Here is a 27,461-nt window from a genome sequence, read left to right on the forward strand (position 1 = left end):
CAGTTAGAAAATTAAAGTTCTGGCCAAGGTTCTTTTACTGAGTACTTAAAATGCACCTGTACCCAAAGGAGGTGTATAAAGAGTCACCTGGTGGATATGCTGGAAAGAACCTGCTCCTCTACTTGTTTTTTTTTACAGTTGGAGCTTTTAACAAAATCTCCAGGGCATTTTTGTACCTAGAAAATATCTGGGAAATAATAGTGGAGAATGGCATGTTTGTTATTTTTTGTAATACTTTCCTTATTTTCATGGATTAAACATTTATGTGGCGCTTCTGTAGCTCCTGTATGGCAATAAGTAGATATATGGCAATAAGATTTCCTAACAGAATAACAGAGTTGGAAGGTCTATTAGTCCAACTCCCTACTCTGGCAGGAAGCCCTATACCATTTCAGACAAATGGTTGTCCAATCTGTTCTGTACTGTATAGGCCAGGTTGCTGAAGCTGTAATATTTCTATCGCCCCTAAAAATATTTGAGTTGATACCAAAAGAGCTGAAGTAATCTATAATTTGTTGCTCAACCTGACCTTATGGAAGGGTTTCCTACTACTGTAAAAATCCTTTAATCCCTAATATTATATTCTCTCAAAAATTTCATTTTAGTCCAACATAAGACTTATCCTGATCAATATATGTTATTCAAGGAATTAAAAGGTTTGATAAAGGATACTTTATATCAGGGGTCCCCAACCACCGGTCCCCGGACCGGTACCAGTGCATGGATCATTTTTTACTGGGCCACAAAGCTTGGGTGCCCCCATCTTGTTTTGACGGCGCTTCCGGGTTTTTGGTTGCTTCCAGGTTTTCGGTTGGAAAGTGCTTCCAGGTTTTCAGTTGGAAAGTGGCGTTTGGGTGCTCGCGCCTTAGTTTCATCGAAGGGGGGGGTGGCTTCAAACGAAGAGCTGTCCCGATGGCGGTGGAGTCTCGCGTTACTCAGGTACTGGTGGAAGAATAAATAATCGTGAAACTGGTCCCTGGTTCAAAAAAGGTTGGGGGCCACTGCTTTATATGATGAAATGAATTGCATTTGTATTAAAATTATAGCAATTATTTCTCTATGTATAAAAATTAGCATATGCAAATATGTTGATCCCCATTTAGCAATTTGGGTGGTGAGCTTGCTGTTTTTGAAATCTAAATATGGTTCGGCTACAAAATGCATAGAAATGTTTATGCTAGGCAAAAGTTATTGTGTTTCTCAGGACTCTTGATAACCAACTTCCCTGCTTGTTTCTATCCCCTTGGCCATGAGCAGGATCTTGATGAACAGTTTGTGTGTGCATGCATGCGTGCATAGACACACATTCACATGTGATATCAGATTAGCTCCATTTGAGCTAAGTGCACCTTCCCATTGGAAGAAACTCCACGCTGTTTGTATAATTTGCTGCAGTTGCACTGGCTAGCCACCAGACTTTGTTCTTTGCAGGCCTGCAAGGAGGTAGGCAATTTCTGCCTAATTCCCTCCAGGTGCCACTTAAATGCTTGCATCTCAAAATCAGCAGGTTTCTTGATTTTTTTCCCAGCACATTTAGAGCAGGGAAAAATCAATAGACTGAAAAGGGGATGCCTCTAAATGATTTTTTAAAGCTCATTCTTGAATAATTCCTTTTGTTTCCATCATTCAGGTTGCAAATGACAAAAGGATGAGTGAGATAGATAGATGTAGATAGATAGATAGAGATCAGGGGTGTGAAACTTGATCGTGTCATGTGACGTATGACAACGTTTTTTGCCTTTGCAGAGCTGGGGTGGGTGTTGCCTGCCCGTGATGCATCCAGCCTGCGGGCCTTCAGGTTTTTTTTTTAATAATTTTTTTATTAATTTTCAATAAACAAACATACAAAAACAAAACACAAAACATAAAAACATAAAACTTCTTTTTGGAAAGCGGCTTAGTCCCAGATTACATCTTTTTATACAGACATAAATCAAATTCACGCTCACATTATATACCATTTTATATCTTATTTATCATTCTACATTTTCTATATAGCTTCTCCCCTCTTTTTACTCTCTTAATTCTATCTTATTTATTTCATCTCAATTTAAATCATTATGCTTGTATCATTTGTCTGTTCTATTTCAATTATCTATTATCTTTTCTCATTAACACAAAATTTCTCCAGTAATCACTGACTGAAGTATGACGCCTTTATATCTTTCCCCTAAATTTAGCACTTAAAATAATATATAGTTTCCATTCTGATTCTGCTTAATACATTCTAAAGCTACATACTATATTTTAAAATAGGAAAATGATAAGTTTATAATATAATTAAAACAATAATCCATAGCAAACTAAACTCTATCATTAAATGTTAAGCATTTTACACATTCCTTTTAATATTTTATCCCATTTTATAATCATATAGTGTTCCAGTTTTCTAACATTATTTCAAATACAAATACAACAATACAGTCTTATGTACTTTTGCAGAATCTCTTTTAAAATTATATTTTTACCCATTATCTCTGAATAAATCCCGTTTTTTTACATCTTGTTTCAAACCTTTGTAGCTTCTCTTCCTTTTTCCCCCTCCTTTCTTCTCCAGTCTAGCCTTTTTACCACTCCCCCAATCTCTTAATCTCCACTCTCTTAATCTCCACCTTCTTCTGTATTCCTCTTTTCTGTTGCTTTCTGACATTGTATTGATTTTTCATCTTATTTTTCCCTTTTTTGGTTGTTGTTTTAAGTCTTAAATTCTCCATTCTCTTTCCCCTCTTTCCCTTTTCTTCCCCAGCTAAAGTTGTTTGTTCATTAAAGATGGCTTCTTCTTCTTCATCATCCCAGCCTTCTTGTTCTTGTAATTGCTGATAGGTAGAAATCGCCATTTCTGAAAAATGAAAAACAGATCTAGAAGAGCCCTTCCCTTCTTGTTCCTCTTCTTTTAGCTTTTTGAATTCCATTTTCAATTCATCAACAAGTAATGCCATAATGAAAAAGTTTTTAAAACAACCCAAAAGTTTTTAGTCTTTCAAATAATAATTTCCAAGGGTCCCAAAGTCACCAAGCAATCCAAATACACACAGTCTGTTTCATTTAGCACTTTCTTCTTTTTATACTTTCTCTTCCTGGGGTACAGTTCAATTGTAAAGTTCCAAAATGTATCTTTTAGAAGTCTTGTTACAATTTAACTCTAGTCTTATAAGTTCCAAGCAGCCTCCTCCAGCAAAAATCTTAATGTTAATTCTTTTCCTCTCCCTTCCCACTTATAGCAAAGAGCCCTGCGGGCCTTCAGTTTGACACCCCTGATATAGATGATGGATAGATGGATAGATAGACAATCTTTACTGTGATTTTTTTCTGTCAAGACACTGGGACACATTAAAAATGAAATTCGGATGCCCACTCTCAAAAGAAAATACATATATACCCATACACACACAAACACATACTTACGCTGTGTACATACACACAACACACACATATACTGTATTTTAACAGTTTAGCATTACAGTTCTGCTTTCTTGCCACAATTCCTAGAGAATTACTCAATCCAGATAGCTCTTTCATCTCCAAAACCCCAACACTTTTGAGAGCTGAAGCAGCCACAGCCAAGCAAGGCAGCGCCATCTTGACCAAAATGACACTGTGCACAGACAGAAGGTGACAGCAGCTTGGGGAAAACTTCCTTTTGGAGAAGTGTTTGTAGATTTGTGCTTATGTATCAGTGTTCTTTTTATTCTTAAAATCCATAGAAACCCAATATTTTGTGATAATAGTATGCATTGTGCTTTTGAGGGGAAAGGTTTATGTTGTCAACAGTGCAGAGAAGGATATTAACTTTTAATTTTTGTTCAGGGAGGATTTGATTTTACTTAGTGCCTTAAATTGGTGCCTTAAGTCTGATGAAAGCAGAATGTACCTATATGACCCCTTAATTTCTGCCCCAGTGTAAGTTGTCATGCCACCAAGATTTAGCAGAACCATGTAGGGGCAGAGAAAATGGGATATGCCACTGCATATAGCTTCTGGGATAAGAGTTGCCCACTGTGACTTTAATCCCACCAGGCTGAAAATTCACCCATCCGTATTCTGCTTAAATCTCTTTCCCACTGAGTCTTTCCCTCGAGCCATCTTTGGCATCCCAGAGTTCTTCTTGGTTTCTTTTTATTTCTGTAGCATTAGCTTGTGTTTCTGTGCTTTGTCTCTTGTATTGTTGAAACATTGCAGTGACTTCACCCAAAGTAGCTAGCTCACACTTTTCCTTTTTGTCCACTGAAATGTAAATGGTGTTTCCAGGGAAAGTCTACCAGCCCAAAGATATTGTGCAGGCATTCCTTCTCTTCCTCTCTTTTTTTCAAGAGTGCTGGTAGTAAGAAAAAAAAAGATAGACAAAGCCATGATAGAAAAGAAAGGTTACAAGTGAAAAATGACATGTTCTGTATTGTCAGAAATTCTAGAGGGTGCTGTAATTGCTTTGCAAATCTCAGTGGCAAGAAAGATAGCCCAATTTTCCCTTGCCAGTTATTTTAAAAAACAGAACCCCCAAACCTGCACAGTCCTACAGCCTTATTATTATTATTATTGGGTTTTGCACATTCAAATCATTCTTTACTTCTGGCAATTGCCTGGACTAATTACTGCAATTTTGGGGGGCAAGTTTTTAGAAGTAGTTTGCCGGTGCCTTCTTCCTAGGACTGACAGCGAGTGACTGGCCCAAGGTCACCTAGTGGCCTTTGTGCTTTAGGCAGGACTAGAACTGGACTTCCAGTTTCCGGCCTGGTGCCATAAACACCATGCCAAACTTTTTCTTCCTCCTTATTAACCACATTAAAAATTAAATGTGCTGCTATGGCATTTTATAAAATAGAAAACAACAGGGGCTGCACTGAGAAGATGACTCCTTAAAATCTGACCAGGAATAGTGTGAGGGAAAATAAATAAATAAAAGAAAGCAGAGGTACACAGGAAAACAGAATATTTTTATTTCAGAAAGAGAGAGAGAGAGTTGTAGTAAAGCAATTGAGATGGTGGGGTTATGTATCTTTGTAAAAAAATAAAATTTGAAAGAACCATTTAAAAGATATAGGTAAGATTATATAGATGTTCTGCAGGCAATTTCAGGCACAAGGGGCAGTAAGACGCTGAGTCTCAGGTGAAGTAGCAAAAGACCTGCATAGAAATGAGAGCAGTTGACATGGAAGGAGGGAAGTCTACATGAAGAATGCTCAGGCAGAGGGAGCAGAAAGATGAGGGAAAACAAGAACACAGACAGGAACCAGGTGTTAAAAAGAAATCTGTGTTACTTCTGTCACCTAGATTTGTGTCTGCCTCTTTGTTGCAGTGATACCTCTGCCTTGACCCTGAGAGCTGCTTTTATAATCTGCTTCATGGTTTTCAGACAACCATCTTGGTTGTGTGATTCCCCACCCCCCAACCCCCACTTAAGACCTGCTACTGACTGAATGAAATTGGGGTTATGTATTTTTGCCTCAGAGGAAGCCTGACACCATTTCCTGAAAGAGACTCACAACCTCAGCTGGAATAGGTCAGATAAATCTAGAACATCTATAGGTTTCTCCAAAGCTCAGTTAAACATTTTGTTATTTTTACTTTGACAACTGTTGTATTCCAGACATTCAGAACAAGTGGGATGATGCCTTACGACCTTCTTTCAGCCTCCATTGAACGTGCAGAAAACTTGGAGCTTTGTAAGATTCCCATTGCTGGGAAGGAGACTGAATCCATGTTCTATAAAGGAAAAACCTTTACCCGCAGGTGAATGTGGATGATGTTCAGTAACTTTGCCATTTATCTCTCCTTTATCAACAAGAATTGGAAGCTTAACCAAAACTGTCAGAAAATATGTGTGTGTGTGTGTGTGTGTGTGTTTGAGGGGTTTAAAACTCTAGTGTGGGGGAGGGGAACTAGGGCATCTTTATGACTTGTGAACTTCAACTCCAAGAATTCCTGAGCGGCAGTAGCTATCTGGTCATTTGGGGTTATTTAAAAGAGTACAGCTTTTTTTATGACTTTTGCCAGCTTTCTATTAGATCAAGTGCCTTGAATTGCATTTCATCTTGCCAGATATGTGGCTAATTCATTGGTTTGTTGCATCCTCTCCTTTCCCCTCCTCTCCCTCTCCAAGTTCGTGGTACTTATTTTTCTGGATTCTCTAACTGAAGTGCCTCCTCTTAAGGACCTCTTCTCTAAAATGGCCTATTTGATTCCCAGACAAGGTCTCCCTTCCACCACTGAAACAACCTGTCAATTCAACAAATTTTCTGGAGCCTTAACATACCCGTCACCTGATTTCTGACAAAAACTCACAATTCATACCATGTTTTTGGCCAGCCTGTTTCAACTATTGGATGTGATGTTCTGCCTGTGCTCAGATGGAGAAAGCAAAAAGACAAAAATGTTACCTTACAGCATTTGTTTGGTGTCGACAGAGGGCAATCAACTATTTAAGTGGCTTCATCCTACTGCACGAGGAAGATTTTTATCTAGTACTGTAACGAGTGCCTGGGAAACTTCTGTCAAGTTCAGGGCAGGGAACTTGTCACTTCCAAATGGTACTGCCAAATGCTTAATGTGACAGAAAGGAGAAATATTTAATTTCATGATTAAAATTCACGATTGGAAAGCAGCTGCTATATTAACTATATTTAATATATTTAGTCACTGTACGTGAAAATTTAAATCAGATATTCATTCTGTTTGTTCTAACTACTGCTTTTGTTGTACAACTATTAGCATGCTACTCAAAAGTAAAGTGCAACTTTGGATCTGGAAAAAATTAAACCTCTGTGCTATGATGCAGGCAAGAATTTTACTTAGTATGTTTTCTTTTCCTGTTCTACAAGGCAGAAATGCAGACATCAAGTACAAATAGAAGTAAAGCCCATTAAATCCAGACGACACCAAGTTGATTAAGACTCATTGCTATCTGATTTCAGGCCTGGTTTTGATCTGAAACAGCTTTGGTCCCATCTAGGGATTTATTTTAATGCTAAATGTTAATAACAATAATGTATCAAGCATGACTCATTTCGTTTTTAGTTTTGGCCCACATTATACTTCTGGAATGTCTCTGTAGATTGGAAGATTGCATTGTCACCATTCCTCACTCCAGGATAGTTCCAGAAAGGTTGACAGGGTTGACAGACTACTTGGGCTCCTTTTCAGCTACCTCTTTATAAGTGCCTCACTTGTCGTCCTTTGTATGAAATCAATGGGTCAGAACAACAGGAAATTCGTAATGAAACGATAATTATAAAATATTGATATTTACACTCACACACACACATGTGTGTGCACAGACACAGAGAAGCATTATGGGGTAGTTGCATTCCTTGATCACTGATAGCCTTCTTTCTCTTTTCCAATAGAATTTGGTGAAACTGTAATGGTACAGGTAGTCCTCATCTCACGACAATTGAGCCCAACATTTATGTTGCTAAGTGAGAAATTTGTTAAGTGAATTTTCCCCCAATTTGCTACTTTCCTTGCCACAATTGTTACGTGAATCACTGCAGTTGTTAAATTAGTAACATGGTTGTTAAAGACCCCGGGATACTGTGACTGTCATAAACACGAACCACTTGTCAGGCATCCAAATGTAAGTCACATGACCATGGGGATGCTGTGATGGTCATAAGCATGCAAAACGGTCATGCTGCTTTTTTCAGTGCCGTTGTAACTTCGAACGGTCACTAAGCAAACTGTTGTAAGTCAAGGATTGCCTGTACTTGTTTAAAACTTGGAGGAAGAGTGATTTGAATGAAAAGCAATAAAATGAAATTGCCTGGAGATATGAAAATAGAATGGACTGTTGATTCCAGGAAGGACCGCTTCCTCTGGGCAGAGCAGTAGAGTAAGCCCATCGTTTGGAAGTATTCCTTCCTGACCGATGGGAGGTTAACTCTATTACGGAACTATTGCCATGCCTACTGCCAGTTGCAGTTGTTTATAGTAAATATGCTCCGTCATGGTACTGTACAAGTGCTGGTATTGAAGGAAGTTTGGAAACTGTAGCTCGTACAGAATTCAATGATTTTGGCTGCTGACTTATAGTGAAAGATCTCATTGTAATGTTCCCTAAAGACCGTATTAGAATAGAATAGAATTCTTTATTGGCCAAGTGTGATTGGACACACAAGGTATTTGTCTTCCTTGTGTGAAGTGACTGGATTCATATTTCACATTTCACAAAGCTAGCCACTGCAATTTGTAAATCAGTTTAGCATTTAATGTGTGAATCCAGCCAATACTGGTTTAATTAGTAAACTATGACTATACTAATCATGACACAGTTCTTTGGGTGAATATAGTCTGAATCTGATCCACAGTGTTAGCTTTGATATATAAAAAGTTAAGACAGAATATTATTCTGCTCATACATTGAAATCTCCCGGGAATCACTTTTGCTGATAAGGTAATCAAACAGAACTTCTGGACTCGTATGGCACCCTCTGAATAATGGCATGCCTGCTGTGGGATGCGCAATATATTTCTCCTGGAGATTAGATTGTATCTGCATCAGCTAGCTTTTGCCATTAGGTGAAGGTGAAGCTTTTCTGTCAGTCCCTTGATTAATAATTGGCCCTTTTGCATTAATATAAAAATGATTTTGAAAATTTTATTGTTTAAAATATTGTATATAATATGATGGCCTTGGGATTTCATGCTAAAGGGAGAGATATAAGAAATGATTCAAATAAATATATAATTTATTTAGGTCCAAGAGTACCCCCCCTCCCCCCAATTGTCAGACTGGAAAACAATGCTAATCATTAAATGCCAATCATTAAATGGTTCTTGCATCCTCTTAGCAATTCTCTTTTAAGCTGCCACCCCCCCAAGAGCAACTGAAATCTCGTCTTTCTCCAGTTATTTTTTCCGGCTTTCTAAGTGCTTCAATGCTGGTAGTTAAGATAAACATACTGAGGTTTCTGTATACTTCCAGAGTAATGAGTGAACAAAAGAGCCAGGATGGAGAAGGAATTAAGTCCTTGCACGTGAATAACCAGAACAAGAGCTTCAAAGGAAGACATTAATTGTCTTTGGGAGAATAGAAGGGTGACATTCCTGTTATTGTCACAGCTTCCTTTTTATTCTTTGTATTTATTTTGGTTTCTCCTCCAAAGGGTTTGGACCCCTTCCATAGGCTGCACTTGAGTAAGGGGAATGGCAATAGGCTTTTTCAGTAACTTTTCCCACATCCTCTTACCCTGTCCCCCCAAAAAGAGAAAGCAGGCTATCTCCAGACCTAAAATCTTATAGCTAACAGGGTACCTGCACAACATCACTATGGGTTATGTCGCAGCTTAGGAAGTTCAGATATTCTTCAAGTTACAATCCCAACTGAGCACAAAATATACGTTGCCAAGTGAGACATTTGTTAAGGGAGTTTTGTCCCATTTACAATCTTTCTTGCCACAATTGTTAAGTGAATCACTGCAGTTAAGTTAGCAACATAGTGGTTCAGGTAATTTGGCTTCTCCATTGACTTAGCTCATCAGAAGGTGGCAAAAGTTGATCACATGACCCTGGGACACTGCGACTGTCACGAGTCAGACGCCAGGCATCTCAATTTTGATCACGTGTCCATGGGGACTCTGCAACTGTCATGTGAAAAATGGTCATAAGCAGCAGTGGGATCCTACCTGTTCCACCACTGGTTCGGTGATCGCGCACATGCATGTGCATGCACCTAACACGTGCATGAGCAGCTTTCCCCACACCAGCTGAGGCCTGCAGCACCAATCAGCTGAGAGGATAAAGACGACAAAAGTGCAGGGGTAGGTGGGAGGGCCGATTCTGCGCTTTTCTCTTCTTTCTCCTCTCAGCTGATTGCTGGAGGCTTTTTTTACTACCTGTTCAGCCGAACCGGTAGGAGTTTTTGCTACCGCTTCAGCTGAACTGATCTGAACTGGTAGCATGCCGCCACTGGTCATGTCACCTTTTTCAGTGCCATTGTAACTTTGAATGGTCGTGAAATGAATGGCTGTAAGTGCTTTTGTAACAAAATGGAAGGTTGTCTTTGTAGACTTCTTAATTCAACTCACTTGCTAAGTGCTCACATCACACTGCACTAGTTCTCTTAAATGTTCGATACCGTGACTCCTAAAATGATAAATTGTTATGACCAACCTTGTGAATAAAATAGTGATACTATTGTTAGGATTTAGACAAAAAGGTTTAGTCATTTCTCAAAACTCACTGGAGGTTTCCTGTCCACTGCAAGATTGCCCAGGTAAGGCTGGAACAAGCCTTGATGAAATTCCTGATTTCCATGTTTTGCCCACAGGAAGAACCTGGTCAGAACTCCCTTTGGGCTTTTCTCCTTCCTTATCACAATCAAAACTCCTTCTAATTTTGCTTCTTTCTTTTCAACATGTTACCTTTTCTTTTAAACTTGCTGGAAATTTACTCTTCTTTTCCTTAGCAAAGCATCTGCCATATCCCTCAGGAAAAGCAGCTCCATTTTATAGCATGTCTTGTTGCAAGTTTCTCTGCATCCTCCTTAAAACGTCATGCCCACAAGTTGAAATGAAGCCAGCTTCTTTTTCTTAACCAGTTCGCAGCTGAAAGCAGTGACAGATGTGTGAAGAACATTTTGGCAAAATGCCAAAGACTTCGTGGCCCTGGAAAGTCTTGTCTTCCTTTCATCCTTGGCCCTATTTCCCCTCTTTATTCTACAAGTCTCCTGTTGTCATCTATCAAACAATTTTGGTTGTTGATACAGCGGCCCAAACAAGAAACCTGCTGCTCTTTTAAGTTTGCAGAAGTTTTTTTAGACCCTGCTTGTAGCTACCTGGATGATTTTCACCAAGACATTTGTGAGTCTTAAGTGAAAAAGGAAAAAAGGAGTGCACCATAGGAAAAGGCATTTTTCCTGGAGGAACTGAAGACTAACTTGTACTATGAGAGGAAGCCAAGTTGCTCCCTTCAACACGCAGTCGACTTCTCTCCTCCTACCTAGCAACAGGCTGCAGACTTGTATATTTTCACCACCAGTTTTCTTAAAGGTTTGCTGTACTGTCTGGCTATAAAAGCACCCTGAGGTGTTTGTTTTTCATTTTCCCTCAAGTTTTGCATTGTGCTAACCAAGTGGTATCCTCAAGTCTACGCCAGGAAATCTCCCTCTCCCACTAAATACAAGAGGTAGAAGATCTTAGATTTGCTGGCTACTTAAAAGACAAAATGACTCTTGCAGATGGCTGCTTCATCTTAGTTTAACTGTTCGCCATCCTGCAGTGACAGCCAAGATTGTCATCCTCTCACCTCTCTCACCACACTTGGGTAGTGCATTTGTTTTAACATGAAACTATCCATATCATGATAAGGCAATACTAAAGGAAAGTTGACTATTGTTTTTCTGCTTACTGTGGAACTGTCAGAAATATAAAGTACTCTTTCTTAAAACTCTCACAAAGGAATTCTGCACTGTCTCATCAACTAAATCCAGACAATATTTTCTCATCTTTCTATTTGAATCAAACAAATGTTCCATAGTTATTCAGTTTGGGGGAAATACTAGACAATCCATGACCCCTATTGGGTCGTTCTTCAATGGCTTTAACAATAATGTACTTGAAAAGTTCTTTAAAATTCAGGGAGATATTCAAAGATGTATTTCCATGAAAGTAGCCCATGTTGAACATTATAGCAGTCAAACACCGGGAGTTGACCACAGGCAGTGTTTTATCTTATATGATAAAATTCTCTATGATAATTATGTCACAAATTATTATATTATAATTTGCCAAATTTCAATTCCACAGGAGCCATAGGTCATAACTTTTAAATGCATTCTGTAAGTTAGCCTATTTGAAGTACCTTGATTGAAAAAGTTTTGCCCTACGATGTGCCATTTTGCCCAGTTAAAGGTCACAAACACAAGAGTATTTAATACTATATAGAAATTAATTCACAATGCCAAATCTGGACTGTATAGTAGATGGGTTAGGACAATGATATCCAACTTCATAGGTGCCTTCTGAGTGAATGTCAGGTTGCAGCAGAAGTTCCTTTTTGTTCTGAACACTGGTGAATTCTTGTTTCAAAGTGGAAGACCTGAAAACACCAGGATGTAATTGAGAAGAGCTATTTTTTTCATGATGGCTTTAAGAAGTTTGTGCATTTTGGAAGAAGCATGTAGTGAATGGGGGTGATTACCGTATTTCCGGTAGGTAGAGAAGTAAATACAGGTAGCAAAAGAGCTTCCTTCAAAAATTATTTTCCTGTTCCTTATTCAAGTGGCCCTAAACTAAAATCATGAAGATGGAGGCATTTTCATTCAATCCTTGCATGAGTCTGTTTCAGGAGGATCCTGATGTGACATGAATGCAGATCATTTTCCCCCCTGAAAGCATGATTCATAGGAATCTGTTGTCTATTGAATTGCAGTTGGGATAATGGGATAATATGTGGAAGTGTCCTTGGGAGATAGGAGGAAGCTCTGATACGCAATTGTATTTCAGGGAAAGCTAAAATGGCTACTTCACCAATGGACATTTTAGCTGTGCAATCCCCAGCATCAACTGTTGAGCAGTTACCGAGAGTTGTATCAAATAAAAATTCATTCCAAAGGAATGAAAAAGGAGGGCAGGGGCAGAAATGAGATTATGGAAGCATCTACACTATGGTGGGCAGAAGAGGATTCCTAACAGTGCATTTTAACTGCTGTAGAGTATGCGGAATTTCAACAAGTACATCTTTGGAGAAAAGGGTGGATTTTTACTTTGATTAAATGCAAATTTAATGGGAGAGAATAAACTCCTGCAGAAAGATTGAACAAGTGGTCTGAATAACATAATTACAGTTAAAGCAAAATAGTGAAGCTTCTCACGTAGCTACGATAATCCAGAAATGGACTGGAGAAAACCTCTCTCTCTGCTCTTTAAAAAAATAAACAGATTTACTTTTGGGTACTCCTCTCCCAGGAGATAAAAGTTAAACTGAAGAAAACTTACTCTGGTACAGTGGTCCCCAACCTTTGGGGCTTGGTGGCCCGTGAGGAGAGGGGAACTGGCGTGTACGCATGCACTGCTCAACTTGTGCAAGTAGCAAGCTGCTCTGCACACACATACACATGCAGATTGACTTGTGAAGTCAAGATACACATCCATGTGTATGGTCACCAGCCCATTACTTGTGCAACCTGGTTGCGAATAGGCCACGGCTCAGTAGTGGGCCACAACGGCCCAGGGATTGGGGACCCCTGTTCCAGTACATTTGTTTGTTTGCTAGTACATTTCACTTATTGTTCAAAAGTAATAGTTCAGGTTGCAATTTCTCATAGATCTATGTATAAGGGATGAGTTACATATTTGTAGAGGAACAGAATTATTTGATTTGGATTTAGTGGTATATATTTAAAGCTCCACACAGAAATAGGAAAATTATTAAAGCATTATGAGTTATGCATTCAATTTACTAATCCAATATGCTGCAAGGACTGCTCATGGAATAGATAATGAATTTTTCTGTGATATCTATGACCTGAATATTATGCATTATAAGAATGGACAGTGTGTGCCTCCTGGCTATTACTGGATCATAGAACTCCTATCAATCTTTATAACTCACCTTGCCGACTAAGATGATGGGAGTTGGAGTTCAACATCTGGAGAATCATATTGCTCGTCTTTTATTATATAGCTTGCTTGCCGTAAACTTAAGTGTTCACAGCTACCGCCTCCTCCCCCTGAAACTACTCATCCAGGATTGTTTAGAGGTGTCATCCAAGTGCAGGAACTGACTATGTCAGACATTCCTGTTACGGGTGCCACAACTTGTGTTCAGGAAAGCTTAATTTTGAACCAACTTTGAACAGATGACTTGCCTGGAGTGGGAGAAAACCATTTGTCACAAGTAAGTGCATTTGCACTCAGCCTCATAATGTAGGATGGCATATATATTGGTTGTATGTAATTCTGTCCCACAGGGAGACAGTGTCTAGTAAACTAGTGCATAATAGCCGCATTCTAATGGGGAAAAAAACTCATGCAAAACTCCCATTGTAATAAATTAGATTTGCTCATACTAGTTGATATTTGCGAGAATGTCTAATTCCCATTCAGACACCCCTCAGCGGGGCCTTCACAGGAAAGATTCTTTTAATTAAATTGTTGTTTTATGTGACAGGTCAAGTGGTTTCTGTCCACAGAAGATAGGAAGCTTGCTTGTACTGAGTCAGAGACCATTGGTCCATCTAACTCAGCCCTGCTGACATATGATAGTGGCTTTCCAGGTTTTCAGTCGGAATCATCCTCCAGTCAAAGTCAGAAATGCTGTGGATCGAACGGAGATTCTCCTGCAGGCCTAGCGTGATCTGCATCACGGAACTAAGGCCATAAATCAAGCTGAATCTATTTCCCATCCCCAGATGGAGACCAGAATGCAAGATCCTGATTTTATAATAATATATATAATCTTCTCTTTAACAGGAGCATATTAACATCCGCAGACATTGTCAGAATATTTATCATTAGAATAACAATAATTAATAATAATAACAATAATAATAATAATAAAAAATGGTAGGAGAGAAAGAGTGAGGCAAGTCTATAGTACACAGTCCTGTGAGGTCAGCACAGCCTTTTGGAGACTCAACTGCCACATCGTTCAAGTGCCCCCCCCTTTATATTTACACACTTGCCTGGCGTCCGCACCCCCCAGCTAAGCTGGAGGGAAAACAGTGCATTGAACACAAACCCATCCACCCCTCCCCCTCCCTCCCCTCCTCCCCAAACCTGCCTTTTTGTCTGGTTTGTTCCTTTTCCATAAAACTTCCCATCAGAAATACATTATTTACACATAAAATAAATAGAGCGGTAACCTGATTTGTGTTTGGCCTGCGGCAAACAGTCAGAGGTACTAGGGAAAGTATGGCTTGGATTCAACTCTGTACAGAACCGTGTGGGGAGCCGGGATCAGCCTGCAACCCCGGCATGGCAAAGCCGGGCACCTTGCATATTTCCGGGCCTTGCATGCAACTGCCAACCGTATAAGGAGACTGGCCCCTTCCACTGTCCCTCGGCCCTTTGCCCTCCCCTCTAGCCATTTTCTGGCCCTAGAGCAGTGGTTGTGTCCCACAGTTTCAGCACAGGACAGGCACACCATCTGCAGTCACAAGCCGTCCCGTAGTGGGGTCGTAACTTCCTGCCAGGTAGTAGAGATCTTGCCGATCCTGGTATTTCTTGCTCCGGGTCAGCTGCTCGTAATGTTCACGTTCAACCACCTGGCACTTGTGAGAGATGGTCTGGACATCATTCTCATCCTCATGGCACGACTGGTACAGCGCATTCTGCAGAAAGGTCAGAAAGACGTATGAAGGACTATAGAGATAACTTGGCTTCCACTTTTAAGGGACAAAAATCCTCTGCAAAGACAGCAATTAACCAGCCGGGTGGCAATTCTCTACACAAGTAGAATAACAGACTTGTTGGATAAGGTCTGTTAGGTCCACCCTTCTATTCTCACAGTGGTCAATTAGGTACCTACTGGTATTTGGCTATAGAACATGAAAACAAAAGTCTTCTCAGGCCCTTGTTCCCTCAAAACTGGTCTTCAAAAGCAAGCTGTCTCCATACTGCCAAACTAGCATGGCTGGTAGACAGTGATAGTCTCCATTATTTGGTTTTTTCACCTCAAATGATGTCTGTCACACTAACTTATAGCAGTATTTTTTTATCATTTGCCCATGTACTATATCTAAGGAATAAGGAACAAATATTGCAGGACTCTTATCAGAGGTTCCTTATTTTGGGGTGTCTTTTGGAGTGGGGTGTGGGGCGAGGCCTGAACCTGCCACTATTTTTAATTTGTAAGATAATCTCAGGTTTTTAGTATTATGATAAGAGGAAAACTTCTCTTTCTCCTTTGTTTCCACTCCACGCACAATCATATTCTCGGCTCATTTCCTCCTCAAATTTGTTTTGTGTTATAAAATTCCAAACACTGCAAATTTCCCTTATAAGAGAATTTGCAGAGTGATATGAAAATAGTTCCCAAATCTTTTCTTGGTTATGTCCCAGTTGAAAGCACTGACCAAGTAAGCCAGAAAAACCAATTGATTTTGGTGTACGTCGATGTGCATGTGTGGCGCTGGGAGAGTTTACCAATGTTATCTGAGAATGCTGATGTTTGCTGGCTGGCTCCTGGCTTTTCCCTTGTAAAATTGTAATGTTGCAGTATGTGAAACATGGAACAAAGGGAAAGGCAATAAATCCTGAAGGTCTAGCTCGATATACTTAGTTCCAACTGAACTTTAAAGTGAGTTACTCTCAAATATACGCAACTAAAAGCGTAGTACAGTAAACTTAGACGTGCTGCTACTGGGGAAGAGATGTCAGATTCATCCCCCCTAAAGAGATGTCTTCTATAGCTCCTTTTTGCACTCCTGTAACACAGGCAGGGCTAGCCTTATAAGAGCCACTTCCTTTTTACATATGTCACAAAATCAACCAAAGTAAAGAAGTGGGCAGGGAGGGAATTGTGGCCGAGACAAATTACTAATTCCGCTAACTAAAGCATATCAAGGGATGATTTGCTAATGAAAGCAGAAGTGTCCATTTGAATGGTCATAGATCAACCACATCATTTAAGAGGAAGATTCTATAAGGAAACCCTGCTGTAGTCATTAAAGAAAGCCTAATTACTGCCAGTCGTCCAGTGATCTCTCTGGAGGTCCTGATATTTGTTCTGCTCCAGCTCATTATGCCTTTTGATCCAGCACCAGGGAGGACATTCCTGTTTGCCCCGCTCTGCTCCCTTTGAAGGTTTTTTTCCCCCTCACCTTGCCATCGCTATGTCGCTTGCCCAGCTTCGTCTCCTCGGGATGGTAAAACCATTTTACTTTGACCACCATGTTGCTGCCCCAGGACTCCCACATGCTTTCAATGCGGCCAATGTAGGGCAGATGGGGTCGGCCGGCTGACAGGAAAACCGCACAGTCGCCAAGGCGCAGAGTCTCCTTGCCCCGTACAATTGCTTTGTAGAACAACTTCCGTGCTTTCCCCTTCATGCCACGGCGCTGTAGGACAGGGGACAGAGCATGCAGAAAGCAGGGTAAGCAGTGGCCCGCGTGACACCCGGGATGCCCCCTGCCTCTTGGCTGCAAGGCCTTTGGAAGAGATCCTCGAGGGAGTCTGTGGGTTGCCATGGAAACAAAGCCCTCTAAAGGGGAGCCTCGAGACAGCAATTGAGCTTAACTATAGCAAAACCAGGCTCTGCTACCAGGAGACCCTCCCCCCCCACCCAATGCTTTTGCTTGAGGAGGCCCGAGAGAGGATAACCAAGGAAACACAAATGGGGTTGGCAAATGCCTTATACATCCTGTACTGCTGTCCTAAGGGGATTTACTGACATGGAGTGCAGCCCAGGAATAAGCCTCCTAGAGCGTGTCTGGCACCTCACGGGAAATGGCCATGCTTCGGCTGTCCGAAAGAGCCAGAAGGAGAGCCCACGGCGTCTGCCCCAGCCAGGTACAACTGCAACAAACAGCCTCCCCTCCGGAGGAAAAAAATGATTCAGGGGAGGCTGTTAGTTGGGGAAATAAAAACCCTTTACCATCTTGCACTGGTAGCACATTTGGAGAATGTGGCCAGTATTAGAAATTTCCTATTTAAAACAGGGAAGGCTGCCGATTATCAGCTGCTAAGCCACAGATCTTGTTAGAACAATCCCTGCTTGGTTAAATATGTCAAAATAGGGAGACCCTTTGCTCTCCCGCACATAGCTTTATTCCTTTTTGCATGCAGTGAGTGAACAGACAAGCCTGGAAGTGCCTATTAACTATGATTTCCTTTTTAAAGGCTTCAGGAAAAGCCATAAAATCATGGTCTGAAAGAGGTTTTCTCCAACTCCGTAAAGGTTTCCATTAAACTGGCGATTATAGCTGAAGGAAGAACTTCTGGGGTTGTTTTCTGCTCAAAAGAGGTACAGAACAGCTGCATGCAGATACTCATTTGGATCTTGGATGCTGAGCAATTCTGGGGAATTGTGCAGCTGCTTTAAAGGAATGTAGATATGAGCACCAAGTGCCTTTTTGCAGATGAGCTCAGCACAATGCACAGCCCAAACATTTATAGAATAAGCAAGTTTGCTCATTTTTAGTGGGACATCTTTCTGAACAAGTATGCTGAAGACTGCGGCAAAGTGCGGCATGAGCATTTCAGCTAAAACAATGTGAAAACAGGAATTCACCGTTCTTTTGTCAACAACTAGAGAAAGGGAAATTGGTCTTTCCTTTCTGATCAGCAACAGGAAGATAGTTTGAAGCTGGGAGGAAGCTTCCCAAGTTTAGCCTCTCCTCCTTTCAAAAATCACCGAGTGACTGGGATCAATAACCAAATGCATGAATCACTTCCTTCCAAGCATTTCCTTCTAGCTCTGTCCCAAGAGTTCAGGCCAAAAACCTTCCAGAACTACCTTCAACCGTATCATTTTCTCTAGCAAGCAAAGCAAATTTAAGCCACTTCACTAGGCCGAATCCTGACATTTTCCATACCTGAGTGGGGTTCCCAGACCATTTCCAGAGCTGGCGTGCTGGCAGAAAAGCAGAGATCTTTGGCCGGTTTTCCACCGAGGGCAGCCGTTGCCGGCGGGAGAACTCTTTGGCTTTAGAGAAGCTCAGAGTTTCTTTGCGCCTGAGCTTGCTCTTGGCCCCAGCACCAAAACACCTCTGCAAGGTGCTGCTCTTTGAGCGCAGGGCTTCAGACTGAGCCAGCAAGGCTGGAACTGGGTGGGTGAGACAGGTCTGCACAAGGAGCGTGGAGTCCTCATCGTCAGAGCTGTAGGAAGAGTCCTCGTTGTCGGATGAGCAGAGGCTAGACGTGGAGCCAGATCCAGAACTGGAGGAGGTGGACGATCCAGAAGACGAGGAGGAGACCGAAAGCCGTGTCAGAAAGCGGGAGGGGACGCTGCCTGTCAGATCATCCACCTCGTCTTCGTCCATGTCTGAATAAGAGCTGTGACAATCGCTGTCACAGTGCAGCCCGTACTCAGTTTGACCAGTGTATTTGCGCAACCCCAGCCCCATAGGCAGCGTGCTCTTCTTCTCTTTGATCCCCAAGGCTGGGTGAACGTAGCCATGGCCAGACAGGGACCCAAAGTCCTTGTCGCTCATCAATAAGGCTTTGCAGTTTTTGTTTTTGGGGGACGTCACCCCCTCATGATCCAGCTTGACCAGATACTCGCCACCAACTTTCCTGCGCCCAGCCTTGCCCAGCTCAGTGTCCAACCGCTCAACTTTCTTGGCACGCAAAAGCTTCTGAGCACAGGGCAGGATCAGGCCAGAGCTCCCAAAAGCAGAGTACGAGTTGGCAATGCGGCTGAAAGAGTCAGAGCCAAAGCCATTACCAAATATGGGGGCAGCAACACTGTGCACAGGGAAGAGCACTTCTTTGGCCCGCAGCTTTTTGCTGCCCCCATTGAGCTGGAAGAGGTTTTGCCGCATGGCTGTGCCCTTGCTGGAGGCCTTGCGCTTGTTCTGGGTCACAGTCGTCCAACTCAGCAGAGAGTTGCTACGACGACTCAAGAAGTGGTCTCCGGGCTGGGCTTTTGAACTTGAGTGCAGCATGTCAGGTTTACCTGCAGGGAAAGGACAGAGTTAGAAAAGTACTGGTGGAAGCTGTCCCCTGTGCTATGGAACGGGTTCAAATCGGCATATGGCCTTTCCTAAACAGCTCCCTTCATGTTTAGAACTAGAGAAACAGATTGCAGAAGGGGGAGCCCAGAAATTCTTAGGTCTGATCCTATCTCCTTCTTTTTCTCCCAGGTCAAGCCCTTGATGTCCCTGACCTTTCAAATTCCATTTTGAAACAAAATATGTTACATTTCCGGAAAGAGAGAGTGTGCATGTATGCATGCGTATATGTGACACAGAAAGAGAGAGAGAGAAAGAAAGAGACAGACAGACAGACAGACAGACCTAGGTAGTGAAGTAACTATTTAAACCAAGAATTCTACAGATTATACAACTCCCTAGGATATGTTGTGGCCAACACAGGATGTATTACCTTCACTTTAAATGGATTTCACTTTCTCTTAATGATATGAACCATTAGCCAAGACTGACTGGTACACTGGTATGTTATCAAATCTGATACATGATCCCTGAATCCAAGTTGAAATCAGTGAAAATGTATAGAGCAGCAGCTACTGACATAGCGATTATCAGAAGGCAAAGGAATGATTGTGAAGAGTTATCAAAGGAGGTTGGTTCAAGGCTGTTGTAATTTGAAAAATAGAGGTGCTAGTGAACAATTTACAGGGACTGGCGTAAATATTGTCTTCCTTGTAATTGATTATTTTCCCTTAAATGTGATGTAGACCTTCTGTAATTATAGCTTTCATTTCCTTGCCTATGTTTTCTTTAGACATTTGCCCATCAAGTCCTTGCGGCATACTAAATAAAACCTTAAACCTGAGAGCCACCAACGTGTGTATATTTTATAATACTGCAGCTTATTGTGACCTTTCTATTTCATTGTTAAAAAATTACGTTTTTGCTAATGTTCTATTCTGATTATTTAATAATACTGTAATTTAGGGCTGTAGTCCTGTCTTTTTTGTTTGTCTTAATCAATGTAGAATATTATACACATGCATACATAATGGAAAGTTGAAGTGTGCCTGGCAATTCATTTTTACATTATATTTTTCACTTCACTTCTCTTCTTTTTAAATGAATGAGGATTTATTTTGAAGGTTTACTTTGAATCAGAGATGTATTTTTTTGTCGTCTCCGTAGGCCGGAAACTGAATATAGACATTTAAAAGACAATTACCCAAATTTAAAATGAATATAAAAATTCAGTCTGTGACCAGCCATGATTCTCAAGTATAATTTTGAGCAAATCATATTCTAAACTGAATTTAAGTTCAGGGGCTTCTGGCAGGTTAAGGTGGGATAATAAAACTCTTGAAAGAAATGCAAAAGGGACTGACTTACCAGTCTTTTCCTTGCTGATCATCTTCTTACTTGTGCTTTTGGTTGACTCAGAGACTTCACATCCCTCAGCACAAAGGCTTGGTGCCGATTCACTGGAATGGGGAACATCACTGGAAGACCTTTTGTTACGACGGCAGGAGGTGGACACTAATAATGCAGGAGAAGGCTCTGTGCCTATAGAAGGATAAAGGCAGAAGCGTCACGGGCAGATTCAGATGAAAGATCAATTGCCTCATCTCAGTTAAGATTTCACTTCCCTTTGACTTCTACTTTTAAGCGTATGCGTCTCTCTCTAGCCTAGATGACGACAAAATATTCTGTGAGGCTACAAAAGATTAATGCTATAATAGCTATATTTGTCAGTTATTAAGCTGCTACTTGAGTTCTGCTGCTGCACCAGATAAATACCAACACTGCTCTTGAAACTGCTCCCAAGCCGTCTACAGGTAGTCCTTGACTTACAACCGGTCACGTAGTGACCGTTCAAAGCTGTTGTGACACTTAAAGAGATGACTTCTGATTAGTTCTTGCGCTTATGATCATCGCAGCGTCCCTGCAATTGTGTGATTGCAATCTGGCTACCTGGCAACCGGTTCACATTTATAATGATTGCATTGTCCTGGAGAGGGTCACGTTATCACCTTTTGCTATCTTCTCACCTGGCTTTTAATATGCAAAGTCCATGGGGAAGCCAGCTGGGGAGGTGAGTAGTCATGGTCCTCTGATGTAGCATAAAATCTGGTGGGATAACATGATCCCTCACTTAACATCCAGACTGCTTAATAATAAACTTTGTGGTCCCAATAGTGGTTGTAAGTCAAGGATTACTTGTACTTTGCTGATATCCACATGATATTTCCGCATCTGAGATAGACAAGATCCTTCCCATCCCACTGCACAGAAAGTCAGGCACATTTTGTGCCCATAGAATGGCTCTTAGAATAATTCAGCAATATTTCAGTTAATTTTTGAAGGCTCCCAGCAAAATACTATCATATGGAATCACTAGTAGACGGGTTCGTGAGGACTAGCAAAGCATGACAATTGTAATTCAAGCATTAATCCATTCAAGCACACTTACACTGGATTTTGAAGTCTGGTGGCAACATGCGGATATTAGACAATGCAATGTGGCCAGTGTCTCCATCATCAAATTCTACCAACACTGATTCTGCATCTTCCTCTTCATCACTTGAAGACCCTGTGGGCAGAAGCCATGTTACCTTCCAGGCCAGCTTCTCTGTAGGCCCCGAAGATGATCTGACCCATTGATTTGGTTACCTACAGCATACTTCCACTTATTCCCCATTATGAGATCATTATTTACCAGCTTGCTCACCTCGAATGACATTGCCTGGATAAAGGCAGCGAGACTTCTGGCTCCAATAAGCACAGATTCGTGTGCCAGGTGGAAGGCTGCGACTTGACTGTGGCTGTACATCTAGAACCTGAAGAAAAACAAAGGGCACGATTGGCATATAGAGTAGATCACCACGTTCTTAAAGACACTGAAAGAGATTATCCAGTACCAAGCTTAGTTTATTTTGTTTCATCATGCAGTTATGGTGACAATTTAGCTTTAGCTCAACCAAGGAAAATTACAGATTGCAGTGATTTTTTGCCTTCCTTTGGCACCTGCTCTTCTCTCATGATCATCAAACAACTACTTTCACTTTTGCCTTTTCCCAAGATATCATTGAGTGCATCCTATTTTTCTAGCAAGAAGGCTTCTTGTTCTTCAAACTCTACGTTTTCCAGATATTTCATTGGGATAAATATTAATTAAGAGTATTTACAAGCAAGCTTGTGGTCTTAGTATTTATGTTTTATTTTATACAATGGGTTGATGTGCTCTGTGCAGAACTTCTTGGCATTTGACTATATCGGATTGTCTTCGCAAAGGATGCACCTGGGAAATGAGAGGCCTGCTTCTCTCTATATGCGCAGTATGATTCACAAGCGAATACACAGAAGTGTGCATAAATGTCCTATTCCCCAGAAACTCTGGATGTCCCAGAGGTGCTCTTTCAAAAGACAACTGGACTTTCTTGTTTTTTTTTTTTTCTTTGAAAATGTTTTGCTTCTCATCGAAGAAGTTTCTTCAGTTCTGAGAAGCAAAAACATTTTCAAAGGAAAAAAACAACAACAACCAAGAAAGTCCACTTGCCTTTTGGAAGAGCATCTCTGGGACAACCATAACCTGGATAATTAAGAATCTCCACAGACATTCAAGATATTGGACATGACTACAAAATCACCTAGGCCCCATGATTGCCCCCACCAGCTGTGGAGGATCGTTTCTAGAAGACAGGTCAATTGGACCAACTTGATTCATCTGAATGTACATCATACAGTTGTATTCTTCTCATTTTTTTTCAACCTACCCAAATCCCTACTACCCAGAAGGCATGACCATCCCAGTTCTCTTATTACAGGTAGTCTTCACTTAATGATCATTTGTTTAGTCACCATTTGAAATTACAGTGCACTGAACAAAAGGTAGTGATCCTTCAACTCCTCTTACCCTACATCTATCTCTCCACATTTCTGCCCTTTTGGTCACCGTGCACCCCACTGCTTACCCCGATTCTCCCTGCTATCCTCGATCTACTTTACCATCTTCTATATCTTTTGAGGAGATACAATCAACCCTCTCTGATATCTCTGTGAAGCATTGCAAAAGGCCATCAGCAGCCTTGGCCGAAATCAGATAGGGCAGGTGGCATTGGTGGAGGATAGCCAAAAGAGCAGAGATGGGGGGTGGGGTAGATAGACAGGTGTGCGGGGGGGGGAGAGTTGGAGGCGGCCACAGCCGGGTGGTGGGCCCTTGTCTGCCGAAGGGAACTCTCTGGGCCAAACCAGGGAGAAGGCAGAGGGTGAAGCTGGCCCTTCATGCAAGGCAGAAGTGTGAAGTCTTTGCCTAACAGTCATAACAAGAGCTGCTGCTACTAAGCAGCATAGTCACATGATGTTTCACTTAATGACCCCCCTTCTGGTCCTCAAAATTCTGGTCCCAGTTAGGGTCATTTAATGAGCAAGCTCACTAGAGATATTTAGTGTAGCAAATCTAGGCACATTTGCACACACACACAAAAAAAAGCCACACTCCCTGCTCCTTATCCCTCAGGTAAGTCCTAGAGGTATTACTCTTGAGAGTCCAGCTTCTCTCCCCCTGCTCATGCCCGCAGCCAGCCTGATTAATCACAGGCTCTGATCTCCTGAGACTTACCGCCTCCTGCAACAGCTGCTCTTGGGAATAGATTCTCTGCCTATTCCCTCGCTCTCCCTCAATGACAATGCTGTAGCTGTGGAACAAATAAGTGACAAGCATTTACACAGATGATGATCTTAAGGGATAGCTAAGAAGCTAGCTTGGTTAATTTCAATAGTTATTTAAAAACAAGAAGCTCAATTCTTGGTTGGCAAGAGTCCTCCCTTTTGAACTAGAACAGTAATTACGGAAGTGCATGGTCCTGACTATTAGATCCCAAATCATAGTGTAGCAATAACTTAGACTAATACACTCCTTCACAGTGCTTTACAGTCATCTCTAAGTGGTTTACAGAGTCAGCCTATCACTCCCCACAATCTGGGTCCTAATTTTACCCACCTCAGAAGGATGGAAGGCTGAGTCAACCTTGAGGTTGGTGAAATTCTAACTGCCAAATTGCAGTCAGCCGGCAGTCAGCAGAAGTGGTCTGCAGTACTGCACTCTAATCACTGTGCCACTGTGTAAATGTTTAAAATTTAAGAAAGACATATTACACTACTCTACTCTCCAGATATGCTGAATTGTAACTCTCATTTCCCAACCCTATGAATAAGATCACTAAATAGTGCTAACAAACAATTTCATATATATTTACTCATGCTCTTTGTCCTGAGTTTCACAGAATTCAGTAGGATTTACTTACAGATAAACCCCCCCGCCCGAGAATTGTGTTGGAATACTTTCCATGAATCCTACTTTAGACCCAGCAAAATGCTTTGGCGTCCATGTATACTACAGTTTCTTTTTTTATGAACAAAGGCAACAGTTTGCCCAAGATCATATAAGAAAGCCAAAAGGAAGAGGAATCAGGATGAAAGTCTTTCCAGACTCAGTCCTTGGAACCAGATGGGATCTTGAACAAATGTATTTTTCATTCTGATTAATGGAAAGAGGAGGAAGAAGGCACAGGATTTGATTTGGGAGAGGACAGAGATCACCAATTAACTCTATTGGCAGATGAGGAACCAGAATGATTACTGCAGTTGCCTCTGTGTTAATTATCATAAGAAGTATCTGGGTTTCTTGTAATCAGTTACTGCAATTGTCTATAAGCATTATAGAAATGTGGGATAATAAGCGATAAGGTCCTGGAATGCAAAAAAAGGAAATGCTTACAATTCTAATTAATGGATGCATTATACAGTATCAACAGCAATGGAGCCTACTGATCTTGAAAAATCTCACTATGGTATCCTTTGTCCATATTTATGCTTAGGAATCAGCTCCTTACATGTCAGGTGGCTGCAGACTCTTCACACTGCCAGCGTAGAGCAGACTGTCCTCTTTGGGGATAAGCACACGCAGTCCATCCTGAAGATCTTCTTTGAGGATGGTACAAGACTGGGCTGCAACCATAAGACAAAGCATGAATCCACGGTTAATTCTCTTCCTCATTTTTTTTATATTGGAAAACTTCAGGCAGAGATCAAAGCTTGAAGAATTAAAGCCTGAAGTATGGCACACGCTGCACCGTCCAGCTTTGATCTGCACAACCCCACTTCCATTTTCTGAGCTACCTTGCCTTCAGAGTTCACTGTAGGAGCTATACATTCCCACTATATTCCAGCTCTAATGCTTCTTCTGATCATTATCCTTGTTTATTTTTGTTCTCGACTACTCCATTAAATGGCTAATAGTAGTTCTTTCACCTAGCCTATACTAGGCCTTGTTAACTGCTTCACCCGAGAGTACTCTTTGGTCATGGTATGTGCGGAGACTTACCAGAGATCATATCTTCCTCTGTACCAGTGGGGGGCATCTCCTCCTCTTCAGAGAAGCTGCTATTGTCATCAAACTCAAAATGATCCTCAATGGCAAAACTCTCCATCAGTCGACTGACTGCCCGGCCTTTGCACTGCACAGAAAAGCAAAATAGATTTCCTTGTTTTACAAAGGCATGCCTCTTATGCACAAGGCTAACGTTAAACTGGCAGAGGCCAGGAATGGATTAAACGAAAGTCTCTCCTAGCCTCCGTTCATTCTTAGCCCATAGCATCACTCTGGCCCTTTGACTGAAGGGCTTGGCTTCGCTTGGAATAAAAGGGGCAGGATGCTGTGCCAGTGACACTTCCACATAGAGTCTGCAGAGCCCCGTCCACATGCGTATTCTAATCTGAAAACTTCTACAAGTGGGCTATTATTTTACGCACCCACGCACCACACAGTAACCCATTGATAGAAGTTTTCAGATAAGAGAATGGAAATCTCATGAGATTTCAGGGATGAAATTGCTAACATTTTACAGACTATCTTGATACTACTTTTCAGTTCTTTTAAATGGTTTGCATCAGTGCCAATACACAATGGTGCCTGAAAAATGCCCTGAGGAAGAGAGAGACCATCTTTTTTGCCTCCTTTATTGTGGGTAATAAAAGGTCAGCTGTATCTGACCTATCCAAGACCTGCACTACAGCAGGTATTTCACATTTCCTACCTGCTTGCTGACCACCTTGTTCTTAACCTTAGACAGTTTCTTGCCCTTGCTGAGGATGGCCTTGGCATTGCGAGGCGAGAGGGTCAGTGCTCCATTTTTTCTCTGCCCAAAGAAAATAAGGATAAAGTAATCAAACACAACATGCAGCGGACGAATAGTTATCATATTACAGTGCAGCTACGTTGACAGTTATAACTGCAAAAAAAAGACCCTTTTCTTTTTCTTAATTGGCCCTTTATGATATCAGTTAAGTTCAGCCAAAAGACAGCTGTGTTGCTGTTGCCCTGTGTAACCCCCTTGACTCCCAGAACAGATCATCACAATCCTTTCTCCATTATGGACCATATCCAGCCCCCTTTTTCTGCCCCAGCTTACTCTGAGGGCCGACTGCAGTACTTTGCTCTTGCGTGTGGCTTTCTTGAGACGTTCACTGCTGAGTTTTCCTGCATCGTCTCGATTTGCAAATGAGCGGGCCTGGCTGCTGGAGAAGAGCCCCTCAGCGGTGCTTGATGTTCCGGGTCCACAGTGAAACTCCTTGGTCTTACTCTTTAGTTTTTTCTTGCTAGAAGTCTCACAAGATCCCGCTCGGCATACTGGCACCTTTTCCAACCTCCCTAAGCCTGGCTTCACAGGCCGCCTCTTAATTTTCACTTGGCCTTCAGGACTGGGGATTCGACAGGGCCCTAGGTAGATCCAGAGATTATAGCAATGAAAAGAAAAAAAAAACCACAGGCAAAGCGGAACAGGAAAAAAAAAATGCCTCAGTGGACAAGCCAGCGTTTCATTTTGCTTACGCGGACTGCACTTCAGGCAAGTGTTGACATCATTAGACCGATTTTGAG

At 41.5% G+C, this 27,461-nt stretch overlaps 1 protein-coding gene across 9 annotated transcripts in view; it reads right to left on the reverse strand.

The window, feature by feature from the left end:
- Positions 1-14,366: 14,366 nt before the first annotated feature.
- The window catches only part of BAHCC1 (BAH domain and coiled-coil containing 1), a 127,883-nt gene continuing 114,788 nt past the window's right edge, over positions 14,367-27,461 (reverse strand). For all 9 annotated transcript variants that reach the window (XM_087924942.1, XM_087924945.1, XM_087924943.1 and 6 more), the window contains 11 exons: positions 26,995-27,302; positions 26,620-26,721; positions 25,908-26,040; positions 25,417-25,531; positions 24,144-24,219; positions 22,254-22,362; positions 21,996-22,115; positions 20,915-21,088; positions 18,470-19,551; positions 16,757-16,993; positions 14,367-15,265 (listed from right to left, as the gene is read on the reverse strand). In XM_087924942.1, coding sequence (XP_087781068.1) covers positions 15,059-15,265; positions 16,757-16,993; positions 18,470-19,551; positions 20,915-21,088; positions 21,996-22,115; positions 22,254-22,362; positions 24,144-24,219; positions 25,417-25,531; positions 25,908-26,040; positions 26,620-26,721; positions 26,995-27,302 — 2,663 coding nt within the window. In that variant the 3' untranslated portion in view covers positions 14,367-15,058. The remainder of the gene's footprint in view (positions 15,266-16,756; positions 16,994-18,469; positions 19,552-20,914; positions 21,089-21,995; positions 22,116-22,253; positions 22,363-24,143; positions 24,220-25,416; positions 25,532-25,907; positions 26,041-26,619; positions 26,722-26,994; positions 27,303-27,461) is intronic.

Source organism: Pseudonaja textilis, chromosome 2 (assembly GCF_049901715.1).
Source record: "Pseudonaja textilis isolate UNSWEBS1 chromosome 2, rPseTex1.2, whole genome shotgun sequence".
Lineage (NCBI taxonomy): Eukaryota > Metazoa > Chordata > Lepidosauria > Squamata > Elapidae > Pseudonaja > Pseudonaja textilis.